The sequence below is a fragment of the Zea mays genome, chromosome 7 (assembly GCF_902167145.1).
Source record: "Zea mays cultivar B73 chromosome 7, Zm-B73-REFERENCE-NAM-5.0, whole genome shotgun sequence".
Taxonomy (NCBI): Eukaryota; Viridiplantae; Streptophyta; class Magnoliopsida; order Poales; family Poaceae; genus Zea; species Zea mays.
The window spans coordinates 18,723,748-18,735,159 of record NC_050102.1 but is presented as its reverse complement, the minus strand read 5'-3'; the positions used below and the strand labels follow the sequence as shown (position 1 = coordinate 18,735,159).

Below are 11,412 nucleotides of genomic sequence, written 5' to 3'. Positions count from 1 at the left end.
AGACTATGCATGATGTATGGTGGTGGTTGTGGCACGTAGCTTATGGTTTGTTTGAGCATTTGAATTGAAGCGTGCTAACTGAAATGAATGGATAATGGTCATCGGTCATGTTCTGAAATCTGAGTGATGATGGATGGATGTGTGCTACAGGGCACACAATGGTGTAGACTGTAGCGTGCCAAACTGGTGTTGTCGTAGATTTTGGCATACTGACGTCCATGCTGTGGAGCTGGCGAGCTGCCGCTGGTTCGAGAGTCCCTATTGTGTGTAAACTAGCACTACACCATGCACTACACCATTCGATCCTGTGTACGTACTGACATTGACCCTTGTTACATGCATACTTGCATTTTGCAACCGCGCATTCACGCTGGGGTGGGTTGCAACCTGGTATCCTCGTATCCATGTCCAACTGGATTAGCTCTATGCCTCTATCTAATCTTTAACTCGTTGATCAGCAAAACTGAAGCTTTCTTCGGAGCAACAGCAGCGAAAATGCACCCCTAATTCCATAGAAGCTATTATTTTTTTACTTTTTTATGAATATTATTTTTTTACTTAATCACTATGTACATAATGCAAAATATCTCATAGTAGGGTGTTTGAATACACTAGAGTTAATAGTTAGTTAGCTAAAAAAATTAATAGTAGAATTAGCTAAAAAGACTAGCCAAATTTACCGATTTAGCTACTCTAAAATAGATTTTACAAAAAAAAAGTGTAGGCTAATCCAACAAACTCGATAAACATATGGACTGAATGTAGAGTGAAGCAGGCTATCCAAAAATATAGAGCGAAGGTAGAGGGATAGAGAGCCACTAAATTTGAAGTGTCGTTTACAGAGTCTATTAGATACATTTTTATTCTAATATTAGCTAAATTTACTTTTACAAAACCATATATCTAGTCTCTTAAAGTTATTCTAATTAGCTAATTTGCTAAAAGTAGCTAAGGACAACTACAAGAGGCTCTCTATATTCTTCCTAATCTATATAAATAGATACTTTTGTAAAAAAACTCTCCAACAACTTATCTAAATGACTATGCAAATATAATCATATTCTATTCCGAGTTTCTCGCTAGCCAAATATAGAAAACGTGAATAGCTCTTTAGAGTACAACAAGATATATGAGGACTATTGGAGATTGAATAGAAAACAATTTTTATACAAATGACTTTTTAAATGATAATTTAGGTGTACATTTGGGTCGAGCCTGATGGCCGGCCCGAAGCACGAAAAAAGCACAGCCCAGGCCCAATTCGAAATATTTTAGTGTCGGGCCAGCACGATATATCGGGCCAGGTTTGAGCCGGGGTCGCGACCCATGGGCGGGCACGAGCATGACCCGTTTAAGGCAGGCACGAAATGGCTCATATAGAGGCACGAAAAGGTCCATATATTCATTAAAACCACACTTCATCCCACACTTTCATGTACTTGATAAAGAACACAAAGCTAAAGATGATGCTAGTTAGATGTTTTTTAGTTTCAAATTAGAGTATGTGATGTAATTTTACTTTTGTTATGAACATTAGATAATAAACTGAACTTATGAACTATGTATAGAGTTGATTATACTCTTTTTCGTTCTAACAAAATGATTTTTAAACGAGGTAGTCATTGCATAGCTCTAGTAACTTAATACAAATATTAAGTTTGCTTTTGGTTCAATTTATTTATCTTAGCTTTTATTTGTTTTATTAAATTTGTTTTGAATTTAGGGCTCGCATGTGAATTTAGGGCCGCGGTGTGAATTTCGGGTCAAAAAATAAATTCCAAGACAAAAATTGAATTTCAGGCTTTTTATAATTTCAGGCCGTCCGAAATAAGCCTGGCACGTTTAAGCAATTACGTGCCAGGCCGTAGGCCGAGGGCTGGTCTGGCATGTCCCGAAATTTAAACGGGATAGGCCAGTCCGAAATTTAAACGGGCCGAGCCTTTTTAGGTTTAGACCGGACCGGACGGCCCGAATGGACACCTATAATGGAGATACTCTAAAAGTTGAATTATTAGTTAGATTGTTTAGATGTTTTTAGCTAATTTTAGCAGCTAACTCTTAATTCTAGTGCATTTAAGCATTAATCTGATGTCCCCATAAACACGAATCGTGGCTTCGCCTGCCTATGCTTCGTAGTTTCTAGTTCAATAACATAATCATTTTTCTCCTTTTCTCTTCCAAAACAACTCACGGTGGTTTTGGGAAGGCATTTGCAGTTTTTTTTTTAAAAAAGCAACACCATCAATTTCCAGGTCGAGCAGCATCCATTGGGATACTCACGTACAGCCTTTTGACATGGTTATTGCAACTAGAGAGAACTTTGGTTCGATCTTCAGAGAGATTATGATGACAGCTTGCTGGATCATTTGGATGATGAAAAACAGTGTCATTTTCGAATTTCGTTAATGGGATTTGCAGTTGCGCTTCAACTCATGGAAAATTATCTTCATTGAGGATTCTGGCTTGGTGTACACCAAAGCCAAACCCAGCAGAGCAAATCCCCTCAAACTGTGGAAAGAGAGTTACACACCTAAAAGAGGCCTTTTCTGTTCTTCCTTTCCCTGGTGATTAGTTCAAAAGAGAGAGACAGAACGGAAACAGAAACCCCAAGCATGGTATCAACAAAACAGCTTGTTCGAAAAATCCAGTTTAAAACAATATTATTTACCAATTGTACCAAATAACAATGGTAGGTTCTGACAGTACTAGTCACGTTTGCCGCTAAAGCTGCGGCGGCTTATTCCGTAGTTACGAACAGGAATTATGGATACAAGCGGGCATATTATTCCTCACCACTCTCACTCTTGACAAAAATAAATAGATCGACGGTACAAGTCTGCGAGCATAGTTCGGGAACAGCACTCCTCAGTTCTTGACGGTGGTGACATGCCGCAGAAGCATCTGAATGACATCCGGGGAGATGCTTGCGGCCTGCTGGGTGAGTTGCTCGATCTTCGCCGCCGTTTCTTCCTCGAGACGCTTGACGTTTGCACCGGAGTCGCCGCTGCTCTGTAGTCACCAAGACACAGAAGTGAGGTCCTGTAGTCCAGTGGGGAAAAATGGGACATGGCGTGCATACCTCTGCAACCTTCCTCTGAAACTCAGCCTCCATCTGGGCACGGTATTCGGCTATTTCCCGCTCAGCCTCCTCTTTTGCTTGCCTGAGCCTCGCTGACTTGGCTATTGGACACAGGAAACATTCATGTTCAGTATTAACTATTAAGAGGAAGGGAGGGGGGTAAAGGGGTCAGCTTTTTAGCTTCCTATTAGCTGACAATTTGCCAACAAGTTTAAAAGACATTTGTACAGCACATGGTTCACAATGGAATATGTTTTTGCTAATGGGACCCATAAAAGCAAGATTTCAACCCCTTCTTTTATTGCGACTTAGCTGTAGAACACACAAATTCAAGTTTATACTGCAGAGAGAACACAGCCCTTTAGCTTTTAGCTTTGTTGTTACATTTCACCAGAAAACAGTTCACAGTTAAGGCTCTCTTTGGAACCCCTCGAGCTAATAGTTTGGCAGCTAATAAATTATTAGCTGGATTGAGCCAGCTAATTAACTAATTGTTAGCTGCGAGGTAGCTAACAATTAGCTGTGGTATTAGCTGATGGCGTGGAACCCAACAACTAATTTTTAGTAGCTAACTATTAGTTTTAGAGGTTCCAAACAGGGCCTAAACATGCTTCTGCATACTTGAAAAAGAAAAGTAAACTTCTTTTCCCCCTCTAGACTAAAGATTGCTTTGTGCAGAGTTGGACACTAAATATTTCATGATCTCAACTCAGGTAGCTAAATGCAAACTTATACATTGTAACTTTGGCGTGAGAGGTCATGGTCTAACACCCAGAACAGGTGTTATATATTTGTTGGTAATGCAATAGTAACAGCATTAATGAGATGCCGTTTTTTTGCTACAGTTCAGAAACGTAGCAGTGCATTACCTTCAATCTCGCTCTACAAACATTAATTGAGGATCAGTGAAAGATGTCTAAGTGAATGGAACGAACTCATTCACAAGGTTGTTGCTGCCTAACGCTACGCTAGATCTACAATGGCTTGGGACAAAAAAGATGAGAAAACACTACCAGCTCTAGCGGCATTCACAATTTGCTGAGCCTCCTGCTCCGCAGCCAGCAACTGCTGGATCCCACTCTGGCGCCTGTTCGCGTCCATCCCTCAGCTCCTGGGCAAAACAAAAGGTCCGTAATTCGGAATCAGAGATAGACCTCAAATGTTTCAGATCAAACAAAGGGAGCACATAAACCTAGATCGCTACAAGACATTATGCCAGATGTGTAGTTTCATGCCATTATCCAGATATTCCGGCACGCAGGCAGAGGGACCAACGAATCCGCCGCGACGTGTTACAGGAGCACGCATCACAGTAGGCCGCCGAGAAAGATTTGCGATCCAGATCACGTCAGCGAACCGACCCCGCGGGACGGGACCAGCGATCCGCGCGGACAGAAGGGGTCCCGCCTCCGCGGCGAGCGATCCGCGAGAAGGAGAGAAGAAACGCAGGGATCTCGGCGCGGGGTTACCTGATCTGGATCGGGGCGGGTCGATTCGGCAGCCGGAGTGGAGGACGGTGGAGCGGCTGCGGAGGTTGGGGAACAGATCGCGTTCGCCGAGCCGAGCGGGAGGGCGACAGGAAGGCGATTGGTGAATGGAGATCCGCATATACAACGTGGCTCCACCTATCGATTTTTTTAATTTTAGTACTTTTTTCGGATTTTTATGTTAAAGTGTTTGGTATGTTTCTATATAGGGAAATTTGAATCCATACCATTAAAAGATCACCACTTTAGATCCATACCATTACTATCTCACTTACATGTGGGTCCACATGAGTCAATAACATGTGGGGTCCATGGTATATATCTAAAGTTTGGATCTTTTAATGGTATAGATCCAATTGTTCCTTCTATATATAAATCTGAATCGAGTCCGGCTCGTCTCGCTACGGCTCCGTCAAGTAACGAGTCAAGGTTCACTCATTTGACGAACCAGAAAAATCGGTTCGACTTGACTCGTTCTGGCTCGCCAAGCTAACGAGCATGTCTACAAATCACCCTCCAAATTATAATACAAAATGTCAAAAATAATTTAAACAATATATTTTAAATCAGTAAAATAAATATATTACTGATGTAATATAAAAATACATTAATTTTGTACAGTAATATTAAATAAAATAAACTAATTATCTATTGGGTACAAACATTATATGCTAATTAGAAATTTATGTAGCAAATTATTGTTAGGTCGAGCCACGAGCTAAATTGCGAGCTGTAGCGAGTCGAGGAGAGCTAGTCTAAGATAGAGTGGAGCGATCCTATTATTATATTTTATTATGTTTGGATTCTAGGATCAAACTTATTTTTTTTTTGTTCAAAACAACATACTATAAATCCTACCCTTTAGAGTGAGTTTAATAATACAGTACTGCTGGCTTTAAGGATCCTTCCAACCCACATTAAACTAGACATGATCGTTGGGCACCTGACCAACCCGACCCGCCCGAAAAACCTGGCCCGACCAATGCAACGGGTGGATACAAACCATAACTTTTTACCCGCAATAATTTACGGGCCAGGTATGGCCCACAATTTTTTATCAAAAACCCGACCCAAAGCCAAAAAACTGTCACAATTCGAAAGACCCGACCTGATACATCAAACAGCGAGGTATGAACCGACTCAACCCAACTCGGCACTAGGCACCAGTCGGGTACGGGCCGTGCTAAGTGGCCCACGACCAGACCTTGGTCTGATCCGATGTTTGAACTGGTCTACATTAAACTCATCCATATAGGAGTTAGGTGACACTATTAATACAGACTCCACTTATCCATCTCACAGTTTTTTGGTTCTTGTGTCTAAGCCGGCTCCCGCTTCTCTTTTATCTCGTCTACCTTACCATTTAGACAGCTTAGAGCATCTCCAAATGTTATGTAAAAAGATTACTAAAACTCAGTTTAAGGAGTTATTAGAAAAAACACGTCTCAAATGATACCCTAAATGATGTTGCTAAATTTATAAAGTTGTTATTTTATCATTTCTTATCCCCGCATTTGACAAGCCGAGAGGAACTCCACAAAGCACTTTTTCACGCGAAAATTGTATTTTGTGCCTTCTATTTTTATTCTCTTATTGTTTTTATTAATAAACTGTGGGCGGGCTACTACGTAGAGAAGAATCTTGCTACATGTTAGAGTTTTTTTATTAATAAACTCTGGGCTACTGTGTGAAGAAGAATCTTGCTACATGGATCCTTGAAACTCCACTCATGTCATGCGAACACTTTTAGGACTGATTTGGTGATTAGGGATCTCGAGGGGGTCTATGGAAAGATCCTCTCGAGATCCCTAATCACCAAATCAGCTCTTAGGATGTGTTGATGATATATGCAAGGGGTAATACTCCAACGACGAATACACTGACGGGTGAGACCGAGTGACTCAAGTAACTCAAATGAAAAAACATTTAATTTAAAACTTTTGAATCTTGTCAAGTAAAAAAGATTTATCTCCATTCAAAATTGTTTCAAAAATTAAAAAATATCAAATTATTTAAATAAAAAACTTGCCAACAACAATAATAACTCATATCGATCACTAGACCTATAGTAGTAACTATGTGAACATTCATGATTGTTTAGGAATTCTAATTTTGAATGTCAAAATCTATAAACTTAGAACACATATTTAGGACACTAAATAATTTTAAATAAAAAACCTTTCAACTACAAAGTTGTAGATGGTATTGAGAACTATAACTTTCATATAGAACATGTTAACATTTGAGATTGTTTAATAAATTTGAATTCCAAAATATATGAACTCATAGATTTTGGGGTTCTAAATAGTTTCGATACAAAAACAACTACAAAGTTGTAGGCAGTCAATTTTCATGGGCAGTCAGGTTTCATAGGTAGTCAGTTTTTATGGAGCCACATTATCCAGTAAGCATCTCCAATAGTTATGTAAATTTAGCACCATAAATTATAGATTTAAAAAGTTACTAAAATACTTGAAGAAGTAATAAATGTTTGTGCTCCAATAATTCTCTATTTATAGGTTGTTAATTTTTAAAGTTGTATGTAAAAAATAAGTGGGTCTATTTTCTATTGTTAATTGAACTTGGGATAGAAACCAATATCAACAATCTTCCATGATATCTTGGTATGTTAAAACTGTCGATGAAAGATTAGATAGTTGAGGTGACAACGTGAAGGTACCACATGAGGTATTTTAACAGCGCCCTGACGCAACAGGTTAGGCTTTGTTCGTTTACACCAATCCCGCTCTGGATTAGCATGGATTGGAATTAAATCCATGCCTCAATCCATGCCCCAAAATAATCCATGACTACTTAATTTTTTTATTCGGTTAAACCCATCATGGAATATAACCCAAAGGTTTGGGAATTTTTTAAACTATGGAAGACATGGATTCTATCCATAGCCCATTAGGTATGGAACAAATCCATGAGATATTGCACAAGTTTACATTAGAATCCATGGATCAAAAGAATAACTAGCTTTGAAAGCCACATGGATTTGTTGATGGATTTAATCCCACCATGGGATTGGGTGTGAGATATGGATTCACCCAATCCATACCCGAATTAAATCTATGGCGGGATTATATGTCATGTAACCGAACAAGGCCTTAATGGGTGGTGACGACAATGGACCTGTGTTCAACGGGGGGGGGGGGGGAGCAGCGTGGAACTACTCGTTTAAAAATCTGTCGCCATCGATACATGCATACATACGAGCTAATAATTAATCGGAGACGGTGCGCTGTCAGCTGTTGTTAAGGCTGAGTCCAGTGCACAGCCTCTCTCTCGCCCCTGCCACATCAGCTCTCGCCTCCACTCTCGCCTCTGCTGCTCCAGTGCACAGGCTGTAGCAGGCTATAGCCTCAGCCCATAGCCACATCAGCTTTTCTATTTCAGGATTAAATAATTCACACAGATTTGTTTCAACGCTTACAAATCACACAACATAATATTTTTTATTGAATTTAAACTTACAAAGTGTATAATAATTAAAAGAAAAGTACATGACAATTAAAAAATTACATAACAATTAATAGAAAATTACATAAATCTAATTATGACCTCCAACAGGTAGGGATATTTATAGATGGATTGGGAATGAAATTTGTGATTTTTTTGCAATTTTTTTCGAATTTTTTGGACTCCAAACGGTAAAAAACGGCTAGTCCACGTGGCACACGTGGACCAATCACGTCGCGCCACCGCACTCTCGCCCGCCTCACTCTCGCCCCGTCAGTGCGTCGCCCCCCTCTCGCCTCCCTCTCGCCTCCCTCTCGCCCAGACGCGCGCGCCAACGCGGGCGAGAGCGGGGCGATATCGCCCGCTCTCGCCGGGCGTGAGTGCCGTCGCCCTCTCTCTCCCTCTCGCCTGCCTATCGCCTCGCGCGGGGCGGTAGAGGGCCCTTCTCGCCTCCCTTCTAGCCCCCATTGGCACCAGCCTAAGGGTCTGTTTGGAATTGTAGTATTTTTGCAGTTTTAAAACAATACTATGATATTTGATGATACTATAGTATTGAAGCTTAAAAGTTGTTTGGTTTGTATAGTCAAAACTCAGTTTTAAATACCATGGTTTAACCAAAACTGTGGTATTTTTGAGTTTTCGAAACTCCACTCAGAACCTCAGTTTTCTCCTCTTCTCTCTACATATACTTTGTTTTTCCAATAAAACCAAACAGATCTCGGTTTTGAGCAATATTGCAGTTTTACTGTGGTAAAGCAATACCGTAGTATTTATGTAATGTACAATTGTAAACTATGGTATCTCAAAACTACAGTATTTTAAAACCGCATTACCAAACATGCCCTAAGGGCTAGTTTGGAACACTAATTTCCCATGAGATTTTTATTTTCCCAAGAGAAATTAGTTCATTTTTCCTTGGAAAAATGAAAATCCCATGGGAAATTAGTGTTCCCAAACTAGTCCTAATTGTGGTGAAAAGAAGGCCCACCACAGGCAAGGGCAGCTCCTACTGGATTTCTCAGCATCGGTTGTATCGAAGAGAATGCTAGCGTCATCAACAACACTTTACGTGATAAAGCATCATGAACATTGAGCTCCGTATCTGCTTTTGGACACCATAGGATTTTATGATCCAAAAGTAAAAGCTAGAATTCAATCCTGACAAGGGGTGGGTCTGTTGGGGACAGCTTTTTTTTTGTTTCCAAAGTGTTTTTTTCTTTCTCAGAGCCTTGATTCCTAGATAATATTGCAACCAGTTTCTAATGAGAATATTTATGATCCAAAAAATAGGGTAATCGTGAAATAGCGATCATGATCCAATATTTCATTCATATCGTACAAAAATGCCAGATTTGATGAACAGCCAGTTTCTAATGAGAATATCTATGATCCAAAAAAAATAGGGTAATCTTGATAACAAATCGAGAGAGATATTAGTAGAGAGAAGAAAATATTGTATTTTCATTGGGTGGCAATGGAAGTCATTTTTCATATACCCATTACTCTAAAAAGATGAGCAATGGAGAAGATCATGACGTAAAATAGTTGGTTTATTCAAATCATGTCGATAGTGTAATGTCGTAAGCTCTTTAATTACAAAAAAGTACAAGAGTTCATTGGCACATAATTGGTTTGGAGATTGCAGGCATACCGATGAGAGGCTAATAGAACATGAAGCTAGTATAGATCATATTGCAAGTATGAACTCTTACGTGATGTTTGGTTCGCCGAATTGTAACGTAAATGGTTTACATGGGGTAATGGATACCGATATTTTTGTTTGGTTGAGCTCTTTCTAGTATTACTAGGTACTGCTATCCAATTCCGGTTATAACTAGTAACAATTATCGCCGGTAAGAGATCCCATTACCGTTCCCTTAACAAGGTGAACCAAACAACACCTTAGAATAAATTGAGCGTGAGACTCAATAAGCATGAAACAATTGATAAAGAATTCTAGCAACAAATCACAAAGGAGAATATTAAGAATAATCTTTGTTGTGAAACTTCGTAGTAAGCATAATTCGGCTTTCAAAGGATCAAGTGTGAAACTTTAAAATGATCAAACTAAGAACGAGCTCATTCCCATATTTGCATAATGATAAAACTAAGAATTTTTTGCTACCTAATATTGGTAGGAACAAAGGTGATGATGATAGACAATGTATATGTCATGGACAATGTTAATCTCAAAGTGCAAGTCCATCAAAGTTGAACTTTCAGTTTATCGGTAGCCCGATAGTACTTTATTGGAAAGGTTATAACTTCTTCATCTGAATCGAGTTTGATGTCTATGAGTACTTGATGGAAATATTATTTGATAAGATTTTAAACGGATTTGGTTTTACATTAATATTATGTTAACAAGGCCTTAAAATGGTTATCGCAAGTTGTCACTGTTTCTGTCAAGAGTTGTGGCCCTAATATTCACCCTTGGGACCCTGACCCAGGTTAGAGCATGCCCCAAGAAAATGAATACCATATCAAAGAATCTCTTAGACGTCCTCCACCTTGGACACTACCTTAGGATGTCAGCAAGGATGTATAATCCAAGTTGAGTCATAACCTATGTCTAGAATCCAAGACCACCCTATAGTAAAATGGATGCCCCAAACTCATATAGATACCATTTTATATGATCCACCTATTGATGGAATGATAAATTCATTACCTAACAGATGAATTTGGTTTGACATCAAAATTCTATTGAAGCCAATAGAAATCGTTGAAACAAGTGTCCATAATATGTTAAGGTGTTGCATCATTGTGTTCACTACACCAAAATCATACACTTCCTACGGTTTTTAATTTCCTACAGCTTTTATAACAAACCGTAGGAAATAAATAACTTCTGAGAGGCAACTGGTACCTCTAGGAAATAAACATAACTTCCTACGGTTTTTTATAAAAGCTGTCGGAAGTTAAAAAACCGTAGGAACTTAACTAACTTCCTACGGCCTCCTCTAGGAAGTTAGGTTTCATCCGTTCATGAAAGTCGCCTAGAGGGGGGGTGAATAGGGCGAAACTGAAGTTTACAAAATTAATCACAACTACAAGCCGAGTTAGCGTTAGAAATATAATCGAGTCCGCGAGAGAGGGTGCAAAACAAATCGCAAGCGAATAAAGAGTGTGACACGCAGATTTGTTTTACCGAGGTTCGGTTCTTGCAAACCTACTCCCCGTTGAGGTGGTCACAAAGACCGGGTCTCTTTCAACCCTTTCCCTCTCTCAAACGGTCCCTCGGACCGAGTGAGCTTTTCTTCTCAATCACTTGGAACACAAAGTTCCCACAAGGATCACCACACGATTGGTGTCTCTTGCCTCAATTACAAGTGAGTTTGATCTCAAGAAAGAATGAGAAAGAAAGCAATCCAAGCGCAA

At 39.6% G+C, this 11,412-nt stretch overlaps 1 protein-coding gene across 2 annotated transcripts; it reads right to left on the bottom strand.

The window, feature by feature from the left end:
• Positions 1-2,631: 2,631 nt before the first annotated feature.
• LOC100193359 (uncharacterized) lies at positions 2,632-4,733 on the bottom strand. 2 transcript variants are annotated; one of them, NM_001348930.1, is made up of 4 exons: positions 4,549-4,694; positions 4,093-4,190; positions 3,080-3,180; positions 2,632-3,009 (listed from the first exon to the last, which is right to left on the bottom strand). In NM_001348930.1, exons 2-4 carry the CDS (start codon positions 4,178-4,180, stop codon positions 2,866-2,868), a joined length of 333 nt encoding a protein of 110 aa, NP_001335859.1. In that variant the 5' UTR covers positions 4,181-4,190; positions 4,549-4,694; the 3' UTR covers positions 2,632-2,865. The 2 variants fall into 2 exon arrangements, with proteins under 2 accessions (NP_001335859.1, XP_008650890.1); XM_008652668.2 differs by having other exon boundaries at positions 2,632-3,180; positions 4,549-4,733.
• Between the last annotated feature and the right edge of the window lie 6,679 nt (positions 4,734-11,412).